At 40.0% G+C, this 26,546-nt stretch overlaps 1 protein-coding gene across 3 annotated transcripts in view; it reads left to right on the plus strand.

Annotated features, from left to right (window-relative positions):
• fras1 (Fraser extracellular matrix complex subunit 1) overlaps positions 1-26,546 on the plus strand; it is a 294,733-nt gene that overhangs the window by 242,719 nt on the left and 25,468 nt on the right. For 2 of the 3 annotated variants that reach the window (XM_042420806.1, XM_042420808.1), the window contains 9 exons: positions 1,624-1,756; positions 6,250-6,434; positions 7,820-7,976; positions 12,709-12,972; positions 13,337-13,525; positions 14,579-14,698; positions 17,224-17,403; positions 23,269-23,393; positions 26,343-26,483. In XM_042420806.1, coding sequence (XP_042276740.1) covers positions 1,624-1,756; positions 6,250-6,434; positions 7,820-7,976; positions 12,709-12,972; positions 13,337-13,525; positions 14,579-14,698; positions 17,224-17,403; positions 23,269-23,393; positions 26,343-26,483 — 1,494 coding nt within the window. The remainder of the gene's footprint in view (positions 1-1,623; positions 1,757-6,249; positions 6,435-7,819; positions 7,977-12,708; positions 12,973-13,336; positions 13,526-14,578; positions 14,699-17,223; positions 17,404-23,268; positions 23,394-26,342; positions 26,484-26,546) is intronic. The other variant, XM_042420807.1, reaches the window with a different exon arrangement.

Below are 26,546 nucleotides of genomic sequence, written 5' to 3' on the forward strand. Positions count from 1 at the left end.
CTCTCAATGGTGCATCTGTAAAAGTCCATGCCAAACCTCCTCAGTCCCCTGAGGAAGAAGAGGGGCAGCTTCGTGGTCCTCACGAAGCTGTTGATGGGGTTGTGTGCTTGCTTGTACCCTCCTGAAATCCAACACCGTGTCCTCGGTCTTGCAGACGTTGAGATGGAGGTTGGAGGGCACACAGGACCGGACTTAGCACACACCTGCAGCAAATCGCTCCAATAGTCACGGTTCAGCTCAGCCAAAATTAGTCCTTCACCCCCCCCAAAAAACCCAAAAACATCCACACACACACACCAAAAAAGCAGCAACAGGGCTAAAGATTTTGCGAGGGATAAGCGACTGTAACTCTTTAACTAACCATGACGTAAGGTAAACAAGAACAGGCATAATAATCAGTTTAACCTCAGGCGTCTTCTCTTTACTCGATGTAGAAAAGTCACAAGAAACACACAAGATCATTTAGGCTACAAAATGAACACTATACAAAGATAACAACTAGAAATATAAAACTGGCCACCCAGTAATACATATTATTCTTGTCAATGAATATCAAAATAGCCTTTATGTGTCTTAAAAATAAAATTCATTGATTAAACCACACAATCGCCTCAGAAAGGCTAAATAACATCAACATAAGGCTACTGTTTCAAAATCAAAGGATACATTTATTAATCACAAAAGCGATCACAAAAAATCACTCAAAACCAACAGCAGCTCTCTCTCAAATAAAACAAAACTACAAACAGTCAGGTGTCTTCATGTACAAATAAAAGAAAAATACATTTATCTTCAAACTTATTTGTTCTGCTGCTTGGAGCTTTAATGAATATATACTGCTATTTACAAATAGGTTTCCAGGTGGACCAGCTGACAGGACAGTAATCTGTGTTTAGCAACAACATATTAATACAATGGGAAATCCCATAGAAAAATGGCACAGCTAGCAGAGTTAGCGTTACACTATTTAACTTAAAACAATTACTAGATGTGAGCATAAAACGGTCTTTATGAACCCATAATACGTTTAGATGAAACAGGAGCATTACCAAAGAAACTACATGACACATTAGCTTTGAATTAAAGACATGACGAACACAACTAGCTAAACTACAAGCAACATAGCTCTGGCTGTCTGGTTCAGGAAGGCCTAGGGGGGATGATTTTTGGTCCCACCCACTTAAATCAAAATGTGATTGGATAATTCATCCTTCAATTTCTAAACAAACACACACAGCTATGAATTGCGGTAGTTATGAAGTCCTAACCAATGAGTTAGCCAGCTAACCTTTTCTCTGCATAGAGACGACAACAAAATCTGATTGGATAACTCTATTTTCATGCTTTAAGGACAGTAACTCTTTCATTATTACTTGATAGAAAATGAGGCTTAAATTAGAACTAGAAGAGAATGATTATTAAATGAAATATAACATTTAAAATGCTGTTTTGTTTGGCCTTGTCTGAAGGCTTAGACGGCCCTAAGGGTTCCCCTCTGGCACTCAGCCCCGGGCTGCTGGTTGTGTTTGGCTCATGGATTTTACAGACACATCCTCTCCGAGACTTTTAAAACTCAACAAACTCAGTTTTTCATTGCTTTCTTTGACGTCCACGCACGTCTAGGTCCAGGAAGGAGGTCGTGTGCAGCTGTCTACCAATCACATCATAGTGTCGGACCTGGACACGCCCAAGAAGGACCTGCTGGTGTGGCTGGTCAGTCCTCCGAAGTACGGCTTCATCGAAAACACCAAGAGAGGTGAGATCTTTGTCAGTTTTGGACATTTTTCCAGACAGGTGAATTCAGGACGTATGTACATGTGACACAGTGTTACTTGTGTGTGTGTGTGTGTGTGTGTGCGCTGGCACACCTGCGTCACTCGGAATAATTTTCACATTTCTATTTGTGTCACACTCGTACACACACAATGCCGGGTGAATTCCCTTCAGCACTGCCGCCATCTGTCACAGCTTGATTGTGTTGTGGATTATCACTGCCAGATAGCCGGCTACAGATGGAGTCATTGTTATCGTCCCAATTCTGACTGCATGCTTGCTCAACCGCTGCTGTACTTTCTTCTGTCCCCAAGAGGAACTGTGAAAACATATCATTGAAAGAACAGCATGAAATCAAATGAAAGATATGGATACAAATTGCATAAAAACACAAGGTACGCTCAGTAATACAGTTGACAATTAAAGAGGACAAGCAGAACATGTAGCCCATTAATACTTTGACAGAATGGATGATGGTGACATTTTCAAGTACCTGCAACAAGTCCAGTTGTTCTTGACTCAACACTTTTGGATAAAGTTTACAAGGCTAAAAGATGCTCTACATCAAAAAGGGGCATTTCACCAATTTTACACAAGTTCAGTGACGGTAAGGAAGGTCTAACAAAAGACCCTATTGAGTTGCATTATGGGAAATGTAGGATCAAGTGTGTTTGGGGTTTAATTTTTTAATTCTGTCTTTTGTTAAATTCCCAAACTTTATGGGAATATGCTGTAGTCCTGTTGTCCTCGGGTCAATTTTGACCCGGGAGGACAACAGGTGTCATTATGTACTGTCATCACAAAATTGAAATGGTTTTAAAACAGTGTCCTGTCTAAACTTTTATATATACCAGTCTGACATTAATCCATCAACATATTTTCCTCTGATCTCAACTATAGTTAAAGTAATTCATGATTTCTTAGTCAGGATACTGTTTTGAAACCATTTCAGTTTTTTAGATGACAGCACATAATGACACCTGTTGTCCTCGGGTCAAAATTGACCCGAGGACAACAGGAGGGTTAACAAAACGGTTTTCGTTGCTCAGTTGTCGTCACGTGACCAAAGCATACCTGGATCACATGATGACAACAGCTCCATGACAACTAAGTGGCTTTGAGATGCAGTTGAAAGCCCTGGAAGATGTTAGTAAGTGGACATCGAGCTAAAGAACATACATACACATAATAAAGTGTATTCAAACTCAGACATGTACCCTCACCATTCAAATAACTGTTCCCAAAAGTCAAGAAAAGTCAAAAATCTTATTAATTTTGTGTATTTATGCCAGTTTTATGAGCCCAGCAGAGAGAATTTTTAATCGGTACCAACAAATCTGCCACTTTTCTAAAGGAAATAAGAAGAATTGATTCTGTGAACCCATCGATAATAACCCAGATATTTATTGACGCTTATAATTAAAAAAAATATTAAAGTAATCATAGACAAATTATACAAGGGCTTCACCTCCTCAATGAATAAAAATTCAACCAATTACATACAGTAAGGCAGCGCTGGGAGAAGGAAGCTAATATAGCAACATGAGAGGAAGCTTCAAGCATGGGAAACCCAGTCTACCTCCACTGACTCCTTGTTTTGGAGAGGTTTCTGCTGGAGGGAGTGTGGAGCAGTTTTGATGGACCATGCACATATTTTTTTGGTGGTTTTCATATGTTAGGCCTTTTTGGGAAAGACGTGGGCCGACCTGAAATCTGATTTCTGTTTCAACTTTTTGTACCTTGGAAATATTCCCGAAGGTTTCAGTAAAAACAACACGTATCTTTTGAAGATTTTTATGGCTGCAAGTAAAAATAAATTACAAAATATGCTGGCTCCAGAGGAACCCTCCCACCGCAGTCCTTCTTATCAATATAATCAACTCTATTCGCTCCATGGAAAAAAAAGACTTTTACCCTTTAACTTCAAAAAACAGAAGGGGGATAAATACTTTTTTCTGCCTGAACCCTTTTAAAAGCTCTTTCCTTTTACTGAGTGTGCCATCTTATCCCAGATCCCGTCTGTTCTGTGTCCATACAACAACTAAACTTGCATGCTCAAACAAACTCAGACATGCTATCCTCATGTTTAAACCATTGCTAGCAGTGTATTTGCAACATTTTTAGCTTTAACTGTTAAGCAACAGCAGAAAATTGCCAAATTGACCAAATTGGATTATATATAAAGCAGCACTTTTCATTTTTAATAATAGATATGAAGCCACAGCAATGCTAATTCAGTTCTGCCATTTTACATGCAAAAAAAAAAAAAAAAAAAGAGAGAGAGAGTTATCTGCAGATGTAATGAAGGATAAACGCACAGCAGTCAAACACTCAGTATTGTCTGCTGCTGTAGATAAGCAGCTGGCACCAGTCTTTCTCTCTCTCTCTCCACGTCCCGGCTGACTGTCTTTTGATGGCTGCTGGAGCAGAGGGGACGTTCGTTGGTATTCAGCAGAGTCAGTGAGCGGCGGTGTGAGGTGACGGGGATTGCTGCTGTCACGGGTGGGGGAGGAGGGAGGGGAGGGGAGGGATGGGGGGGCACAGAGGAGGCCAACCGGTGTCACCGTCAATGTGTCGGCTGTTTTATTTCCTCAACAATTTTGTGTCGGTGTGCAGATGCACGCAAAAAAAAAAACAAACACAAAAGGCGTTCACCCACATGCTCATGTTGCATATTTGCATGATTTCATTACAATTATTCAGACATACACAAAAAAAATTTGCAGAATAGCGTATACACACCTACATACTGTACATGGGCTGTATTTATATGCAAAACAGCTTCTATCATCACATTACGCATTTACATCTGTATAGTGAAGCAGCGACATATTGTATAAAGGAACACATTCTCTAATATTGTGCATTTAAGTTTTTTATTGCTGATGCAGAAGCATTTAAACACACATACACACATAATAGTGTATATTTATGTTAGTTGTTTAAGTCCAGAATGAGACATCTTGATATCAACAGGCCACATTACAAAATATCCATTTTTGTATTGCATAAAATTACAGCTTTGTCTCAGAGGATTTTACAAGCTGAACAACATATCACGTCCTCCATCCTTCAGACTCACGCTTGAGGATGAGAAATGAATGTTTCCTCTACCTGACAGCGCAAAATTTCACCACTTGAAAACAAGAAATGCCAAAAATTAAAAGGGCAGAAATTTACCGAGCATGTTAATGCTCACCAGAGAATGAACTCTCTCTCCGTTTTGGACACCGTGTGAGCTTTTACCCTCAAGCCAGTATGTAAATTTTCTTAACAGGATATCATAATCTAATTGGAAGATAGCCATTCAATATGCTCAGCACATTTATGCTCACCATAGGGTGAACACTTTTAATTTTAATTATGCAAAGGCCTTTCCTTATGACAAACTTTACATTTTTAGTCCCATTACTGGCTATAAGAACAGCAGTTTGTTCTATGTGTCGATGTAGTTTGATGAAGTGTCCTCAGAACAGCTAGAACACATAGGTTTTCAATGGAGTATTCTTTCGACATGTCTGTAAACATCTTGGAGGTCTCACATATGATTTTAAGTCTAAAATGAGGTTATTACACATAGTTTTCCTCATGAAATAACAGAATTCTCTGATAGATAGTCCAGCCAGAACATGATCTGCTTTGGTCAACACATCTGTGCTTCATGTCCCTGAACGTTTCATTTCCTGTTGTCCTTTTTTCACTCTGCCCGTATATGGTTTCAGAACTGACAGACTGATAGAGATGTCAGCAGTCTTACTTCTTTATTATGGTTTTGAAATCTGCTGACATCATGTTTGAGAACAGAACAAAAAAATTTACCAGCATCTCTCCGCCGGCTGCAGGTGATTTCCTGCCCAGATTATGATTCTGCAAGGGTTCCCGCTCAGATAAGAGACTCCCCTCCCTCACCTTATAACAGCCAGATGATGGAGATGTGATGTGATTTACTGTTGTGCCACACAAACACACACACACACACACACACACACTTATACTCAGCTATTCCCCTACGGAGCCCTGACTCAGCTCACCGTGGACTCATCCATCTTCTGTGACGATGGCACTTTGTCTCAAACTTCACAGATTTCAAGGTTGATTTTGCACATTCGCTTCAAACTCTCCATCGATGTCCATGACTACCGCTTCAATTGTATTTACAGCCCAAAAAGAGAACTGTAAAAGTCTCTTGATGCTATTCTGCATCCAAACTGCCAGTCAATCCTGACTAAAGTGAAACATGAAGGCTGGCGGAGATAAAACAAACATATTTTGCCGTCATTCCAGCTGTCAGATGATATAAACGACGGACTAACTGGTCGCCTGAGAGGCACATGAGCTCTGTGTTACAATATGCTGCTATTGTGATGTGAAGTCATAACTGGAGATATGAATGAACTGGTGCATTCTTTTAGGGTTGTAACTTTATAGTAGCTGCCATTAACAGAGACTTTCTACTTTTATTTTGTCATCAACCAGGCGGCTCAGTCGGCGGCTCGCGGGTCGTCACCCCTGACGTTCCTTTCTCCGTGGAGGACCTGACATCCGACCACATCTTCTACGTCCAGGAGCATAAAACTCAAGACAAGCAGGACGTCTTCAGCTTCTACATCAGCGACGGACACAGTCAGACGGAGGCTTTCAATGTGGAAATTGACATTCAGGTAACTGGTTTCTGTTTACCGACCGCGTCTCGACTTTAAACTTCTAAATTAGTTATTAAAAAATGTTTTTTTTAATCTTGCTAAAGTGGTTTAAAGTGGTTTAAAGTGGTTTCAGTGGTGGGAAATGGGATTTGCAGCAGCTCTGGCAGAAGCTTAAAAGTCACTGAATGTTTAGTTTTGTTCAGCAGCTCCTGCAGATACAAGGGGGTGGACACAATAACGTGAACACTACTCCAGTTTAATGCAATCCTACAGTATACAGAGGACTTATATGATTAAACGTTTTTGAAGCTTAATAAGTTTAATATTTTTACTATTAATGTGTGATCTAGTTGTGTGAAATCTGGTTTCCACATTCATGTCCCCCAAGAGGAATAAACGCATTTATTTTGGTGATCTGAAGACATTTCCAGAAGCCCGACTCCGGCAAAACTTTTGATTTTCAAATGATGATAAATTCTCTTTATTGTAGAGAAAGCATGACTTTTCCTGCAACACCTTTAAATAAACAAAACTAATTCTGTCATTTAAAAACTGGAATCTTATTGTGTTGACAGTGAAAGTTACAATCCAAATAGAGCGATTATTGGACCTTGATGGAGGTCTGCACTCTAGTCATTTCTTGTTGCTGAAACAGCTCAAAACAATTATTGCAGATTGTTAAAATTACCCATAAAATTAACTACTAATAATAAATTAACAATATTAACTATGTTGTTTGTGGAAATGCGACTAACTGAAGGTGTTGATAGTTGTGTGGTCACAGAGGAAGCCCACACTTTGGAGACACACAATGTGTTTAAGTTTAACTGAGGTGTTGCTGATGAAAAAAGATGAGAGGAGAACTTTTACAGCTGCAAACCCCATCAGTAACTGCATAGATAGACTCAGCAGCTCTTCTAAACTACTGTCCTTGATGTGCACATGACTTCGTTGAAGAGAAGCAGCTCTGTCCTCAGGCCTTTTATTTTTTTATTCAGCCTAAATAAACTCTGCATCCCAATCCATCTCTTAAGCCTGTTAAGTCTTGAGTTGAATTGATGAGGCTGCCAGTGAGCTGCTAAGTTTGCATGAGTATGTGTGTGTGTGTGTGTGTGTGAGTGAGTGTGTCTGGGTGTGTTTGCACGTGAGCTGTATGCAAACAGTACAGTAAGTCTTTTAGTGTGTGTGTGTGAGAATAGGTGTGTTTTAATGTCGAGGTGTGTGTTAATGAGTAAAAAAAGGAGACTTAAATGCAAGAACGCATCTCTCCTCACTGCACGGCGACCAAGTAGCAAATCTAATATGTAGTGATGTCACAAACTGTTATTAATGTAAGAACTTTAATCGTAGGGATCTTGAAGTTCGTCAGTATCTTATAAAGCGGTTTGTTTTTCCTCCCTCAGCAGAGTAAAGAGGACCGGGAGCCGGTGGTGTCGGTGAGCAGCATCCATGTGGAGGAAAACTCCGGAGTCGTCATCACCAACTCGTCTCTGAGCGTCCTCGATCAGGACACGCCGGAGAACGAGATCCTCTTCACCATCATCAGGAAGCCTTCCTATGGTGAGCACTGATAACCACACACACACACACACACACACACACACACACACACACACACACACACACACACACAAACATATACTTGAGGCTTGTTGCCAGTTTATTAGGCACATATAGCTCAAACTAATCCAGTCTCACACAACAAATCCTACCTTTGTTACACTGAAAGGTGCTTTGAATATTTAGTCCAAATGTGTTGACATAAATGAGATGGTCATAATATTGGAAACACCTTTCAGAACACGATACAATTCAGCAGCAGCAAAGCTTCCAACATGACCAACAGTAAGTAGAATCAATTTTTTGCTCATTTTATTTATAACTTTTGACATTTACAGAAAAACGAAACTCCAGCTACTCACCTACACACACAATACAACCTCCTAAAACAAGACCTCCACAAAAAAATGACAAAAGAAAAAAAATAGATACATTACTTAATGAAAAGAGAAGGAATATATTATATTTAATATATAATATATTCCATAAAGGCTCACAAGGAAGGCCAGGACCAGGATTATTAGGAGTAATAGTTATTTTATGAGCACTTTGTAGTGTTTCAGATATTTCAGTCCAACACTCCCTGCATCTGTTACAAGCATCCTTGTGGTTAGGGAACATTTTTGCTAATTTGGCCTCAGTATAATAGAGTCTAAAAACAGTTTCAATAATGAACATTATCGCCTTTATTAAATTAGGATTTATTGCCGGGCTTTTATATTAGATCTGTTAATTTTGGCTAGATGAACTTATTGGCAATCTTTTATTGGATTCTGTTCATTCAACATCCTGCATGAAACTGTTCAGCAAACTCAGGTTTTATCACTTTTTTCATGCAGAAGTTGAAAGAATAAATCTGGTAACTCGTTACTAGAAATGTATGTGAGGATATATGAAAGTGGTTCCACTGTGTAGCTGCAGAGTTTTTTCTGCGAGCTGCCGTTCATGCAAGTTAAATGAATAAATGAGAATGTTCTGCCGCTTCTGTCTGCAACATTCATACATATGCATCCGATGTTGTATTAACTTTTCATTTTAATTGTTCTTGATTTAATTATGTTGCCTTAGTAAGACAAGCTGATGAAGACAATACACAGATATTTCATCTGCACATTGCAGAAAAAAAAAAATACATAAAAATAAAAACATTGTTCCTTTAAAATCATAGAAAGAGACACTAAAATGTCTTTTCATTCTGTTTCAGGTGCATTATTTAAATATTTCCAATATGCGGTTTATTGTAAAGCAAACATTAAACAATCATGGGACTGTAATTGCTGCTTATAAAATATAATTAGATGTCAGCTATGTGAGGTGCTTCAAAAGCAGATCCTCATGTACTGTAAATTTACATACATACAAAAACAGCATTGACTGCAGATAAACATTGGAAAATTATGCAAACAGATGTGCAGTCTGCATATTAGCATATAATGTATATACACACACATGCACACACACATACATATTCTATAAGATATTCCTCCACACGCTTTCACACATACACACCACAGACTAATAAACAGCTAAGCAGAGAGTTATGCTGAGGAGTATCCAGCATGCTGATAGTAAATTGTTCTGAATGTGATAGAGATGAACACAAACGCACACACACACACACAAACACATTACTCTCTCTCTCTCTCTTACAAACACCCAAACAGTTTAAAACAAGACAAACACACCGGTCGTCCGCCGCAGTCTGGCACTGCAGCGGCCATTCCTCACACACGCTCGCCGTACACGACACACACGCTCAAATCAACTGACCTTCAAAACACTTTGTTTTCCTGCCGTGCCCTCGCCGTTCCAAATTGAGTTTTCACTCCTGTCTGCCAAAAGCACGTTGTACTAAAAGAAATGGCTTCACAAAAAAAAAAAAAAAAAAACAATTTCTCTTGGACAAAAATGTATTTCTCACTCAACAATATATCATCTTAACCTAGTTTTAGCTCAGAAGTTTACAAAATCAGGAACTCTGTGAAAAATTCTATAAAGAAAGTGAAGAGCAATAAAAAGTCACACTGAAGTAACGTCAAACAAGAAATAAAAATTAGATAATCTAATATTTTTCCACGTTTTATGTTCATGTTTTGTGATTCTTAAAGGGGACCTATTCTGCTTTTCCTTATTTTCAGTCATATATATATAAAATGTTACAATATCGGATGTTCATATTAAATGCAGCCAAAGTGTCAAATAATGAGGTAAACATATGTAGAATTAATGCCTGTGAGTAAAAGCACAGGCTGAATGCTCAGTTTCCAACGTTTTTTTCTACTTTCAACCTGAGCTGATGTCGGCTCATAACAGATTTCTTTATATGTGCATCTGCTCCATGCACAGAACACACCAACCAGTTCACTGCTCAGCTCCGCTAACATTATGGTGTTTTTCCATTGTTTTGGGGGTGGTCACGCCGAGCCATGACTTGAGTCGAGCTGGTACGCTGTGAGGTTTTCCATAACGCAGCATGGCAAAGTAAAATAAGTAGTTTACCCGTTAGAGGTAAACTGCACTATTCCTCACTGCATTATTTCTATCTGATCCGCTGAATAATGAGCTCCAAATATCTCCATATGTTGTTAGCTATGCTAATTCGGTGGTGAACATGTTTTATTTCCTGTAAAAATTTAACAATAATTAGTTATTTAGTCATTTAAAAGCTTTTAATATGAAGCAGTAAAGCAGGAAATGTTGGGTTTTCATCAGCAGTAACTTAACACAACTCCGATACGGTTGCCCCTCAGCAGGCAAAGCTAGCCAATCAGAACAGAGTGGGCTCATCAGGAGGGGGGTCTTAAAAATAAAGGAGCTAAAACTGATTGCTAGAGACAGAGGCTGAACTGAAGGCGCTGCAGAAACGGCCAGTATAAGATAAATAAGATGTTTTTTGAACTGTGAATCATACAAAGCTACTCTAGTGGAGTCCCAGAATAAAAATATAGAGCTGGAAATGAGCATCATAGGTCCCCTTTAAGAGTCAAAAATGTTCTCTTTTTGTTTTGCTAAATTTGCACTCAGGAAAAACATCAACGCCATAAAGACCCAATTTGTTTGAGATATAGGAAGCTGACTTTAATGGAACCAATCATTGTATTGCATGTACATTCGAGGCATGGTTGAAAGGGAACTGAGCCTCTAGTGCTGACAATCAACCAGACAAGTGGCCTGTTGTGGCTGCTGGAAAGTCCACAAATTGGAGGATAAGTTGCAGAATAAATTACTGAAAATATTTGTCATTTTTGAATGGAAAACATTCCCCTATGTGTGATAAAGCTTTGTCAAGTTTACACTTCATGTTGAGCAGCATCATTTACAGCTAATCAGGAGCTTGTTTAATATAAAGTCAGTGCTCTACTTTGATTGAATTGGCTTATAGACCGAGTGTACTGCCAAAGGCCAAAGGCTGCTTGTAACTTGGAAATTAAAATGTTAAAAGTTATCAGTTTAATACCATTATTACAGTAAGGAAGGAAGATAATATATTTTACTACACCTGGACATCTTTGAATCACCTTTCCCAGCAAGTGTCCCAATTCTTTTATTGAGTAAGCATCTTGGCATCAGATTGTGAGGCAGTTCAGGTGGATCCAGTTTCAGAGATGTCGGGCTGTTAATCAGTGTTACCGATTAGACCCAGACTGAAATTTTGTTCATTTCTTTTTCTTCAATACTCTTCCGGTCTGCTTATTTATGTCATCTAGTAAAGATGATGTATAATTTCAGCTCGCAAAACACATTATTCAAGTTTTCACAACAGTATCGAATTACTGAATTTTTGGTTCAGCGGATGAATCTTATAGATTATTCCCGAACAGACACGTTGGATGTTATTTTCAATCCCTCACTTCTCTAATCTGTCCACCCCCCCTGCTCTAGGACATTCCTCATAACAAACCGCCCCCCCCCCCCCTCCTCCCCACTCCCCAGTGAAAGCACCATAAACCAGCCGGTGAAACTGAGTGTACCATTGCCATAAAACCAAAAGCGTGTACAGCTGATGGGACAGGGAGCAGGAGAGGAGTGATTTCATGCAGGGCGATGAGTCCCAGGCAGCTTGTCTTTTTAACAGGCCGCCTCTCTCCACTGTCCTCACATCACACACACACACACACAGATTTATCACAGAGAGACCCTTTCTAATGTAATAAAGACGTCAAGATGCTGCAACACTCACTGGATGCTGTAGAACTTGTTTCTTGTAACACATAAGGCTCCAATTTTTTCTGCTTATGTTAAAAAACAAATACCAGCTATATATCGTGCCAGATAATCAAATATCAACATCAGCTCCAGGCTCAAAAAATTCAGTATTGAGTTAAAAGAAATCAGGAACATTACACTGCAAATACTTTTAAAATGTAGGAGGGGAAAAAGAAAGTGTCTGTCAGTGACTGCATGTGTGTGTGTGTGTGTGTGTGTGTGTGTGTCTTCTCATTATGCTCCAGGATTTAGACTCAAATCCCATTTAAACCTGGGCTTTGATTTAAGAAGCGATGTCATTTAGTGAAATCTAAAAAGTCCCATTAGTTTCTACAAAGACCTTTTCTGTCTTTCATGTACTGCATGAAAAACTCAAACGTCTTCCATTTAACTGAGATAATCACGGTACTTAACCAGATGTGATGTGAGGCGCCGCTTCAGCTACCATTAGCATGTGCGCACACACCTACACACCTACACACCCTTTTCCGAATCAGAGGTTCACTAATCTTTCATTTCCCTTCAGGCAAACTCCGCAGACGCCAGTTCTACTCTCAGCCGTTGGAGAACGGTCGGGTCCTCTCACAAGGATCTACCTTTACCTATCAGGACGTCCTGGATCAGTTGCTGGTCTACACGCCTGAAACTGTCAGCGGGGGTGCAGATGAAATGGGTTTTACCCTCACCGACGGCATCCACACCCACACGGGCCGCCTTGAGTTCACCATGGATGTCCGGAGGAGTGAAGGACCCCGAATGACCGTCAACAGAGGCCTGCAGCTCCCAGCGGGTGAGACTGGAAGGGGGGAGGGGGAGTCGGAGAGTCGTATTAAGAGGAGAGAAAAGGCATCTGTCATGTTTTGTATTAATACAAGAGCTTCTTGGTGTGAGAAAAGTCTTTAAGGTGTTGAAAATGAGTTGAATACATGAAAGAATTAGGCTTTAAGCACTATTATATTCTATTAGAAATCTTAATAGAAATAAAGAATAGAGATCTCAAATAAGAACTTCCAAACATTCAGATAACATCTCATTCAAAAAAGAAAGAAAAAATAAAAGAAAGTATAAAACCAGAGTAAAAAAAGGCTTAAATAACAAGTAAAAGGTCGTAAAATAAGACCGCGGTGACACTGAGTGCTCTGTATTTTTTACAGGGTCTTCGTCTAAGATCACGGAGCAGAATCTAAAGGGAACAGACGTCGATTCAGACAGCCTGAAGCTCAGATACATCCTGACCAAAGATCCTCCAGCCGGCAAACTCCAGCTCAGCAAGAGCAAACGTGTGGAGAAGATTTCTGTCAAAGGTCCAATTCAGAGCTTCACTCAGGAGGATGTCAACAAAGGTGACGGCTTTGTTTCCCTCTACTTTCCTTTTCCGTCTTCTCTGTTCTGTTTGTACAGATAAATCAAGCAAGTTCTGCTCTTAAATCTGTTGTTGGAGGTTAAAAGAAAGTTGAGAAATATTAGATATGTAAAGAAAAGTATAAAAAGTACATTCATTTAGAAAATACAGTTCAGAGTTCAAGAACAGTTGCCCTAATACTGAAGTGTTCTCAGCTTAGCCGCTGATTTTCTAAAAATTTGACCTCTTGACCTCCACCTTTGGTCCCAGCTGTCAAAGAACACGTTCCACATTCGAATGAAGACCATATTGACAAAGCTTGGGGAGGAATGGTGATATCCATCCATCCATCATGGACCTTTAAATTTGGCAATACATTCCCTGGTCAAAGAAGTACAAAAATGCTGTGTGACGCTGTTTAACGGCAATAAGTTAACTGTGACATCTTAGTGAACAGACGTTTTTCAAGGCAGACTTAGCAGGCATAATACCAGGACCCTGAAACCAAACAAGCTAATTCAACCATCACTCATTTAATTTATTTACGCCTGTGCTTTTCCTACTATGACATGTCAAACTGTCTTCTATTAAAAGGGGCTTTAACGATTTATTAACAAATGAGACCATGTTGAATATGGACGGTAGCTTCCATTTCTCTGATAGCTTGCAAGCTAGTATTTATTGTTATTATTGTTAGTATTAATCTCTATTAAAATCTTAGGATGTTGGTTGTGTTTGGCTTTAACTGCTTCCTACCATCTGACAACGACAAACACTGGACGTTTTAACTCTGTTTAAGTAAGTTTTGTGACATAAAGCAATTTCACTGATCTCCCTCCTAATTCGACCATGTGACTCAGTGAGTTGAAGTGGTTAAAGCTGCCTCTTCTCTTTTTAGTGGTCTAGTAGTTGGGTTACAATAATTTTACCAATGTCTGTAATGGTCATTTATTGATGTTTAAATGGTTTAACTTTTCCCATCAGTTTCTGCTTTGTAAGGAGCTGAAATACAACATTACTGTAACACTGTGTGTGTGCTCTCTGTGTCTTACAGGTCTGCTGCAGTACAGCCATGAGAAAGGCGAGAAGGGAGGCAGCCTGTCTTTCAAATTTAACCTGGTGGATCCGGAGGGCAACAAACTGATCGATCAGTCCTTCTTCATTAGTGTACTGGGTAGGGGTTTCTTCCATCCTCTGTTACCTGTAGTGCTGAAATATCGGGTGAAGTGGTCCTTCAGTTGGTGGAGGAAAAAAAAAAAAAAGGCAATTACTACAGATTTAGCCCTTTGTCGTGCATGCTTACTGATGTGCTACTGCACCTTAGACACGTCCGGAATACAAATTGCATTGAGAGAAAAAAAATATTTCTGGAGCCATTTTTTGCACAAGCCACTGTTTTCCATCTTCTAAATCATGCAAGTTCATAGTAGTGATATTCAAATCTACCCTACTACAAGAACTTCTTTTCATTATAAAAAGCTATTTTTTTCCCCAAAGGCCATTACCCACTCTGCTTATGTTAAATGAGCTAATTTTGTTGAAGTAAAAGGTGTTAAACTGGGCTGCCCTCAGTCTGGAAAATACCAAGATTTGACATTTATATGCAGAGAGCATGGAAACCTGCTAACTGATGCTAGAAGGCTGAGTAGGTTTAATATATATTGTACTGCTGAAATGATTAGTCAGTCGTAAAGTAGTGGATATTAGTATAGTAGCGATGTATCTATGGCTATTTTAATAATTACTGCTATTTTTCCTGCTATTTTATCCAACATTTGCTGGTTACAGGATTAGTTTACATGCCTTCAAACACATTTTTAGTTTGTGCAACTTGGGATTTTAGAGACTAGTAGCAATAAAATAGCTTTAGGGAAGAATTAATTGGGACTCGGTGAGGTCAAGTCCATGTTATACTCAGTCTAATGGTGCTGGGTGGGGTATCGGGTGTTACATGTAATACCTGAGTGGATACAAGCGGACTAACTGTCAGCTTTGATCATGTTGAGCGTCATCAACATCACAGGAGAAAAAAATTGCTTTATGAGAGAAAGAATGTGAGCTGTGTTCTTAATTCTTAGGACAAGCGTTGCTGCTGTTGTCGACCACAGCTGCTCGTTAAATGATGGAGCATCACGCTGCTTCCAGAGTCGGGGTTCTTTCTTTATTTAGGTCTGTTGGGGTTCATTTTGGATCAGGTCATTATCATTTCAGATTGGTACTCTTGTTAAAAATGACTTGATGCATGCTGGTTTTGAGTAGGTTCTCCATCGGTGTTTCGAATTGCATTAAAAATTTGAACCCCTGAAGATTTACAGAATAAAATAGCCCTAACCCTAGCCCTAACCCTAAACCTTAAACCCTAACCCTAACCCCTAATCCCTAAACCCTACCCCTAACCCCTAACCCTAACCCCTAACCCTAACCCTTAAACCCTAACCCTAACCCTAACCCCTAATCCCTAAACCCTACCCCTAACCCCTAACCCCTAACCCTAACTGTAACCCTACCCCTAACCCCTAACCCTAACCCCTAATCCTTAAACCCTACCCCTAACCCCTAACCCTACCCTACCCTAACCCCTAACCCTAACCCCTAAACCCTAACCCTTACCCCTAAACCCTAACCCTAACCCTAACCCTAACCCCTAAACCCTAAACCCTACCCCTAACCCTACCCTACCCCTAACCCTACCCTACCCTAACCCCTAACCCTAACCCCTAAACCCTAAACCTTACCCCTAACCCCTAAACCCTAACCCTAACCCCAAACCCTAACCCTAACCCTTACCCTTACCCCTAACCCTTATATCCTGTCTGCTCAGTTAATTTACATCACAAAAGAAGCTAGTGCACATGCAGTCCACTGTATCACACAACTTTTATGTTTCTAAGCCAGCTGGATAGTAGACTGCTCCTCAGTATTCAGTGTTGGCTGAAGACACACAACGAAAACTTTATTTTTTTCTGCACTCATCCTTCTGGGGACGAAGCCAACCTGCTGCAACATTTCAGCAGTTAAAATTCAGACCTCAACAAGCAGCTCAGGCTCCAGAAGTTGCAGGAGACTGAAGGATTTTCTGTCCCTCACGGTTCAACAGAGTCCTGATTCTCTCATATCTTTTCCAGCTCACTTTTTCTTTTTTATCCTGTTCTGTTATATCCACACTTTTTACTTTTTCTCTTCCACTTCTCAGATGTGACAATAGTGAAGCTCTCTGTTCATATCTCTTCCCACCACGCTGCTCTCTGATTACTTTCCCACCCTTCTCTCAATCTTTCCTTATCCGGTTGTCCGAATCTCTCCAACCTATATCTCTCTGTCATGCCTCCTTATATGTCTTCCTCCCTCCTTTGCCATCACCCAATTTAATCTTTTCCGGTTTTGTGCTTGTTGTTGTGTCATTCCTCCATTTCTCCAGTTCATAATACACCCCACTGCTCTTCTTATCTTCTCTCCTTGCCTCTCCTTCCCTTTGTACCAAATCAGTCTCCTCTTCTTTCTCCCCCTGCTGATTCAGTCCATCATGTTCGTTGTTTACCAGGATGAGAAATTGACTCATAATATTTTTATATCCTTTCGGTTGAATCGTTTTCAAAACTTCACAGACTTATAGATATTTTCTTGCCTTTTTTTTTCTCCTTTACTTTCTTTCTTACTTTCTTCTCCTGTATCTAACCTTCTTCTTCTTCTCTCCCGCAGAGGATCGTCTTCCTCCGTCCGTGGTGGTGAACAAAGGTTTGGTGCTGGATGAAAACTCGATGAAGAAGCTAACCACGCTGCAGCTGTCAGCAAGCGACCAGGACAGCGAGCCCAGCGAACTCATCTTCCGCATCACCAAACAGACGAGCCTGGGTCACCTGGAGCGCGCCACCAGCCCAGGTAGGCAGAGAAGGTTTCAAACCTCCACAGGGTCTTGAAGGAGCCACATTACTGGTTTTATATTGGTGACTGGAAATGTGAGTGTTAAAACCATAGACTATATAAAAATATGGACGTAGTTACCGTGACGTCACCCGTTGGTTTCTGAAGAGCGGTTTTGAAGCTCAAAGTGAGCCGCTCCGGCTGTCGCCATCTTGGCAGTACGTGACTCTGCCTAACTCCCAGCCAATCAAAAATGGGCAAAGAGGCGGGCTGAATGGCTGAAACAAGCCACCTAGTGGCTGGCGGACCTGTCACTCAAAGCAGCCATGTCCTTCATCATGCATAACTTTACGGCTTAATAAAATTTAAACGGGTGAGTTATAAAAAAATTCACCCCCCGTACAGTTGTCATGAAAGAGGAAATTAGTTATAGAGACCAAAACTGTTTTTTGTACCAGGCTGTAAACACGTTTATTTCTGCTGTAAAGTTGGGCAAATCAAACAAACCACCCTCAATTCTGCCTTTACCAGAAGTGTTTGGAACTTAAATTGTTGTATTAAGAGAAATGACTTGAGTTCTTGTAGCTCAAACTGGAATTTGACGACATAAATAGTTGTGGTTTTTGGAAAAATATCCGCTACCATTAATACATGTGAAAGCCACCATGTGCAGAATCTGAAATTTTCCAACTTTGAGGTAGAATCAAAACAGACACTGTGGCAGACTGGGATGGACGCCACTGGTCATCAGGAACTAGCGGTTTTTAAAAAGTAAAATTGGTACTGGACTCTTATTTCCACTCTACTGGTTTTGTACAATACAAGACTCGGGACATGATTTCAGAGCTCACAGACTCGACTGCTGACTTGAATAAAATTGCTTTACAGTTGACAAAACAACCTCATCTCGAGGTCCATTTAGTAGATGTTCCGGTACTTTCAATCACATCACACACAGCAGCAAGAAGTCAATGACATGGTTGGGGGGGGGGGGGGGGGGGGGGGTAAAATTTGTTGAACAAACTCCAGCTGATGATGAAGATGGTGTGATATGATAGAAGGCTCCAGAACAACCACTAAATGGACCTTGAGGTGAGACTGGTTTGTCAAGAGGAACTGTTTCTACTTTGCAGGTAAGTTAATTCCAGTTCCGCCTACTTTTACTGCTAAATGTGTAGATATTTAGCAGTAAAAATCTCAAAATACAATAATACTGTAAGAATGAAGCAATCAAACAAAATAATCTGAGACACTGATAACAAACCATCAGTTTAATAACACGCAAGAGACACATGTACTAGGAGTAAAATGAAGCAGTTTTATATATAATACTCCTGTGATATTACTACAAGAGTTTTGTTTTTAAGAACATTTAACATCAATTTGAGTTCTTGCACATGAAAAATGAGAACTTTTAAATAATATTTTGCCCACTATTGAAAGGAGAAATGTTTATATAATAGGTAGAAGCAGGTAAATGCTCAGTCACACGTTGATGAAACGGATTTGCTCCAGACTCATACACTCATACAGTAAATTCATATACAGAAGGGTTCATTCTGTCTTTGATAATTACTCTACACACACACACACACACACACACACACACACACACACACACACACACACACAAAGAGGGGAGTGTAATGAGCCCTGCTCCAGTTCCTCTCGTGTTTATCTCTGATGTATTCCAGCTGCCCCCCCCCTTCAAAATAGACACACATACAGATATTGAATGACTGCAGCTTTAACTAAATCTCTTATGCACGTTCAGTTAATTACCAAACTCTGCAACCTAAACAACAAACTCATTATGCACGTTTCCTCAGTACAACCACAAAATCACTACCAGGTGTTTTTTTATTTTTATTTCCGCTCAGAAATAAATAAAGCTTCTCTCGTGTCACCTCAAACTGTTTTTATGCAGAAATAAATTGCAAGCAAAATTACATTTGGAAGAAGCACAGAGGAAGTTGATGCATCTTCCCACCACAAAGAGGTGATTATTAGCTTCCGTGCTATTGAGCATTTGGGCCCCGGCTGAATGGATTCCCCACATCGCTGAACGCTCTCGCAGCATGCTAATTACCTGGATGTTAACACCGCTCTCCGATCTTCGAGCATCAGTTCACCTCGGAGCCACAGAGCAGCCCTGGATAATTACCGCTAGCCGTTCAGCCAATCTGTCATTCTATGCTAACGTGCACAGCTAGCTGCCCTGCTCCTCTGGGATAGCTTGTCAGCCTACGAGGAACGTCAAGGTAACAGCACAAAGAGATGAATGTGCTCTATCAATGCCCACTTTCAAAGGCAAAGTCTTCAAAAGGCTTGTTAGCTGTGTAAGGTTGTGACACCCCTCTCAGGTGGAGTGTTAGTCAAAGGGCACCTGTCATACAAATCAATCGAGATTTAAAACCCACTTCACCTGAGATTTATCTGCAGCTCGGTGTGACGTGTTTTAGAAGTAGGTTTTGGAGTAACTTTCAAAAAAGGAAACAAATATTCAGTCAAATGCAAATAGACTGATCTACTTATCCAAGAGGCTTCATTAGTTCTGCTCAGTCCAAAGCATTTGAACCTCTCTGCAATGTTCAGATCTTGATGTTAAATGAGATTTGTTGAGGTTGGCTGACTTATGAAAAACAAATCTCCCATAGTTCCACTGCGGTTCAACACTAGCTCAGCTCAGTTCTGTGAAACTGAAACAAGACTTTTGGAATTAAATGTAAGTTAATTTGTCATCGTCTGAGACAGCTCATCAGTGTTTTGTTTTATGTCAACAATAAAACGTTAAATCAGTGTATCACAGTGGTAAAACTGCTGTGCAATGAAGTGAAATCTTCCCTCAAAACTGCCAAAGACTAAACAACATCTCAAAAACTCTGAATGTCTGGATTATGGATGTGCCGTATCGCATTGTTCTCGATTATCGGTATCAGTATAATTTTTTAATATGATAGAAAAAATTCATATCGTGATAATGGCCATATTCCGACTTGTTGATGTGATGACGTCACATCGTTACAAACAGCAACAACAAGCATGGCTGAAAGCGAAATTAACATCGCTACCGGCTGCACGGTGGAGGAGTTAGTTCCAGAGAAAGGAGGGCGACTTCAGTAGTGTGGAAGTGGTTTGGTTACAAAACATCACCACAGTACTATAGCAATATGTAAGAAGTGCAAGAAAACTGTAAAAACAAAAGACAATACAACAAATTTATTTCACCATCTCAAGCAGAAGCACCCAGTTGAGTACGAGGACAGCAAAAAATCACAGTATTTTGTCAGATCGTCAAGAATGTGATTATCGCAGAAATACCCTGAAATATCGTGATGTTACCTAGTCTGGATGCACAGTATTATGCTCACATGTAAACTGAAAGAGTCTTGCTGTAATTGCTCCACCTGTCCATGCTGTGGTGAAAGGACACAAAGAAGAAATTATGCGCTAAATGACTGTAACTGTGGACGATATAAGACGGTTTTCTCTATTTCAGACTGCTGAAGCCTCATATTAGCTTTCAGGATGCATTTTTGCACAGAATTAGGACTGCAGATTTTTTACATTGGTAAGGAAGGGATTGCCTCTTGACTGGTAATGACAGGAGCAATGATCACAGCAACCAGAACTATTTCCATGCATATACGGACATGTTGTTATTGTGTTAATATAATGTGAACCTATCCTTTAATCTGGAAGCCTAAATTTTCCTGGTTTTGCACGGGATGCAGGAATATCAGAACAGTCTGTTCCTACAAGTATTTCCAAATCAAGCAGGCCCTTATCTTTTTTTTAGTATGTTTTAAATAAGTAACTTTTGTAGCCTGTATGTGTACAGTTTAAAGATGTGCTTCTCTCTGCTCATATTATAAAAGTATATCAGTTTGCCTATGCAGCATTCAGCCTGTGTTTAAACTTTGGGAAACAGTAACTTGGTATTTCCTGCAATTTCCTGTCAAGATAAATGGAAGAGAAAAAATACCATTCCCTTTAGTATAATGTACAAAAACTCATCACTGACTGACTGTTATTATTATTATTATTATTATTACAGACTACTGAGTATTGCTTCTGTCTCCCTGTCTGCCTGTCCTGATTATGATGATGTACTATATAAACTTCCAGCCGGGGAGAGTTGATGACACAGACAAGGCTTCAAAAAAGTTGATGTGAAGAAGATTGATGTTGAAAAGCTTCCACTTCCATTTCTTCAAGGCCTCGGTGACACGTTGAATGAGTTATAGCTCTCCCTGTATAATATTTGACCTGCTTCATAGGAAGTTTTGTTTTTCATCCACACAGGGAAATAACCTTTTGTCTCTTGCGTCTGCTTAGGGAAATAACTTTGATTTCACTACTGGGTGGTAATATTCAACAAGTTATTACTTTCATATCAAAGTCACAGACATAAGAGGTCTGTTTATACTTAATATCTCTTCATGCAGTGCGCTGACAGACCTGGAACAAACAATATCTCCCTTAATTTACTATCAGTAAATGGTGAAACGCTGTTAGCTGCAAATTATAGGACGCGTTTCATTGTGAGGCATACACCCATCTAGTATCAATATAGCTATTTATATGATAATTTTTTGATTTGTTAAAGGTGCAGTGTGTAGAATTTAGTGGCATCTAGCAGAACAGACTCATCAGTATGTTTTAATTAGAGTATAATCCCATGAAAATAAGGATTGTTGCATTTTTGTTACCTTAGAATGAGCCCTTTATATTTATACAGGGTGCAGGTCCTCTTCCACGGAGGCGGCCATGTTGCACCGCCATGTTTCTACAGTAGCCTAGAACAGACAAACCAAACACTGGCTCTAGAGATGGTCTTTCGCGTTTTTTGCAAGTTTCATGGCCATCGTAGGTTCTCCTACATGCTTGGAAGGGGACTAGAGGGGTATTCATTTGGTTGCAATCTACAACCTCACCACTAGATGGCACTAAATCCTTCACACTGATCCTTTAAACTGCCTACTGACAAAATGATATGTTAGAATATGATATATCTAAGACTGAAATCAGAGAAAATGTCCATCTTCTCTTTTGCATTCATCATACAAAACCATGTCATCACTTTCTACATCAAACACAACTGGAAATAATTGTTATTATTGTATATACAGTATGAACCACATGGCCACTGTTTCTAAAACCTAATTCAAGTCCCTTTTAAGCATCCAGCCATAACAAATCAGCAGAAATAGAAGTCTGTGTTCTCTGACGCACGATATATATTTTGGCTCCTTTTTAGAAAATTGCCTTTAGTTTCACGCAGAGTAACGTTTGATTGATGCTATCAAACCTGATTAAGTTTCCCGCTGAGTTTTAATCCGTGGAGGCGTCAGAGAGTGAAGTGGAGCCGGAGCCTCGTTAAAAAATATTTAACTTTAGGTTCAGTTAAGTTTATTTGCTCATTAAAATGATAAAAGCCAAAAAAAAAAAAAAAAAAAAACGAAAAAGTGAAAAATAAACACTCAGTGTGTGTGTTCTGAGGTGAAATGACAAGAGAGGCTTATAAAAACCAGCTGATGCCAAAATAAAAAAAAGATTAAAAAAACACAATTTAGGATGACAAACAGACAGAAGTATTGGGTAGAAAAACGACTGACAGTGAAAATGTAACACAGGAAAGACTGGTGGAAAAACAACAAAATGCATTAATGATAATAAATGAGTGTGGCAGCGTGTGTTCAAAGTGAATGTGTCTTAATGAAAGACCGGATGCCTTAATGATGTTTTTTTGCGTTTATGTGTGTGTGTGAGTGGGGATGAATCACCGAGGATGTGGGTATTCAAAGAAAAAAAAAGGAAGTAAATTACTTTCTGTTGATTGTTCCAACTCAGCTAACAGCTCTTCCATCTTCTCTCTCTCAGGCACCAGAATCAGCACATTCACCCAGGCCGATCTGGCATCACGCAGCATTCAATACGTCCACACCAGCGAAGAAGAGAAGCACGCCGACCAGTTCTCCTTCACTGTGTCAGACGGGACAAATGAGGTGAACGGGGGAGGTCAACGCTATAAAGAATAAAACTGCCTTTCAAGCAAATTTAGGGGTGATTTGGCTCAATTTGGTGCTTTGAAGGAGGTTTTTCTGATATCAAGCGGTGCACTGTGATAAGTTAAGGGGCTTTTACTTGAGCATTTCAGTTAAGCGGATTGGATGTGACCCAGCAATTCCCAACTTTTTAGGCTTGTCCACTTGTGACCTCCCATCACACCTTTTGGACAAAGTGTGGACGTGCACACTCGCTAGATACTGGTTTAAAAAAACAACTTTGCTTCAGTCAAAAGTAAAAAAACCTCTTCTCCAAGTTCTCTCTAGAAAACAAAACCTCCTTTTTAACAAGAGCCTTGAGTCTTAATAGCTAATTTCCATTTGGTGGAAAATGTGAAATGTATTATTTCACCAAGACTATGTCAAAGAGAGGAAATATACAACAAACTTTAGCTCTTTTGTCTTTTTTTTTTCCATTTAACAACATACATTGTGTCGAGGTCAAAGAAATCTTTATTATCCTCGAGGCAGCAAGCAGTTCCACACAACCGTCAGACAAAACAGTAAATGCAATATAACATACAACATGATATCACAATGCATTTTTTAAAAGGCCAATGGCAGCCGCAACAAAAGAATTCCTAAGCCTATTGATCCTGCATGTAGGCGGACTGTATCTGCAGCCAGACGGGAGCAACTTAAACTCCCTGGATAGGCTAGGTGTCAGGTTTGTGTGAGTGGAGCAGGTGGACCCAAACGCAGAGACGGCAAGCAGGTTGGATACGATGTCACAAGAGACACTGGGACCAGGAACAAAGACCATAAACGCAAGGAAAAAACTCGGATAAATACACAGGGTGATCGCAAACTAGACACAGGTGAAACACATGAGGTGATCAAACACAGGAAGTAAAGGTGAGAAGACACAAGGAGAAAATATTTCAAAATAAAACAGGAACTAAAGTAAACAGACAACAGGTGACACAACGCACTGGGGGGCAGACTGGGGGGCAGATAAACCGGGGAAGACACTAAGGGTGACCAGGGTGATGCAGGGTAGGTGAGAGGAGGTGCACAAGGGAAACTGAAAAAAACCAGGCAACATGAATGCAACACTGAAAACTCAAGAGAACAAAATACACAAAGAGTCCAAAAACCACAGATAAAATCCAGGCAGGACGTGACACTAGGATCAACCAGGACTTGCTGAGCCTTCTTCAAGGTTGATACAAAAGAGTCAAGTCATTAAGGGTTCCCCACAGAATGGTCAGCTCAGTTGAAAAAAAAATTCACCTCACGTAATCAAAAGTTCCAGCTAAGACGACTCTGTTTGAAGAGGCGGGCAGACGTGTACGTTATTCAAGCCCGAGTACTTCTGTCACAATAGATAACCCCGCTCTCAATGCCTGTGTCACGTAGTTCTCATGATAATGAATTAAAGGCGGGCAGCGTATTCACCCTCCACATAAAAAGCCCTCCAGACTGCTTTGTCATTGGCTTTATTGTTGGAAGAAGAAGAAGCTTTTTTTTAGCCTGAAATATCTTGCAAAACTCCTTTTTTTTATGAAAAGTTTTCTCACCCATAGCATAGTAATTCCCTTTCGATATGAGGTCTAAAGGATTTTATTCAATATAAAAAAATATCAATCAAATCTAACGAACCCCGAGCTTTTAGAGTGGAGAGAAAGTGGTACTCCAGCCCTTCCCGATCCCCCCACCACACCCTCCATCCCCCCCTCTAAACCCAGTTCGCCTCATACATAAATCTGCCTTGCTAATCCAGACTAATGAGGACCACAAGGACTTGAGTAAACATGTGAAAAAGGTCATTTGGCCTTCACGCCTGGCTGACTGCAGTGTGTGTGGAGGCTTTTGTAGCCGCTGTAGTTGTTAGTGTTTGTGAAGTGGTTCGGTGCTACTTTGGTTAACTCTCCCCTCTCCGGTTCGCAGTTTCCCGCTGGAAAAGCACTACATATTTATCATAAATGTTTTACATTTAAGTCTTTTTGAATTTTAAAGTCATGCTAAAGCAGAATATTTTACTCAATATGAGATGGGATTGCTCAGGGGGGATACCGGGTCACAGTTTCTGTTATAACTGCAGTTTGTGCTTTTTTTTGAGGTGTATCATCAGGGTTTTGAAATTATAGATGGGTTGAATATTCCCCAGAGCGTATAGTGTTGAAAGTGACTATCACTTAACTGCTCTCAGTAGAAGATATTGATTCCCTTGAGTCAGGTTTGAAGACATAATAATCCTCTGCTCGGAATGTGTCTGATATGGTTTTTCCATAAAAAAAACATTCAATTACCTTGATAAAAATTCTTAAAATGACTTTTCCTCCTTTTCCCTCATTGAAAAAATCCAGATGTTTGTGCACTGGAGCCTTCAAGTTTCACATACTGGACCACGATTGGCTCAAAACTAGTTGTGATGTCACAAAGCATGATCATAGGTAGACGCCTTAAACTCAGATTTAAGTTGAGCTCAGAGAAACTTTCCTCCCTCAGCAAATTACTGTGATAAAAAGCCTTCTAGTGTCAAACTCTGCACGTACATCAATCTGCACACTGAAGCTCAAACATCCAACTGAAGGAACTGAAGAAGTAAAAATACATTTTTCAGTAGAGGAGGATTTATCATCACCGTCCTGTGTTCATCTGCTTTTCATGAGCTGAGAAAAAACTGCTCTGTTTTGATTATTTTTCAGACAATCCGAGTATTTTATTTAGTTTAAGAAGTAGGTGAAGTTTCTATGAAGAGACACTTAATCCTTCAGTTTATCTGAAGACTTCAGCATCACCTAATTTGATCCTAAACATAAGTGTGATGATGGAGAAAACAGACTTGTAGAAAGAAGGAAATGTACACAAAAATACTAGTAGTGCACATCTACATTGCATCGAAGCTGATTCATGTTAATACTGATTTGCGTACGTTGTCTCCAGGTTGCCCAGACGTTCTACATCACCATCAAACCAGTGGACGACTCCCTGCCTCTGCTCCAGGTCCCCGGCATGAGGGTCCAGGAGGGAGTGAGGAAGACCATCACCGAGTTTGAGCTGAAAGCCACCGACGCAGACACCGAGGTAGCTACACAAATCCCTGAAAATCCCCACAAACTTTCTTTTATTTTTGTCCGGTTTTAAAGG

The sequence above is a fragment of the Thunnus maccoyii genome, chromosome 9 (assembly GCF_910596095.1).
Source record: "Thunnus maccoyii chromosome 9, fThuMac1.1, whole genome shotgun sequence".
Lineage (NCBI taxonomy): Eukaryota > Metazoa > Chordata > Actinopteri > Scombriformes > Scombridae > Thunnus > Thunnus maccoyii.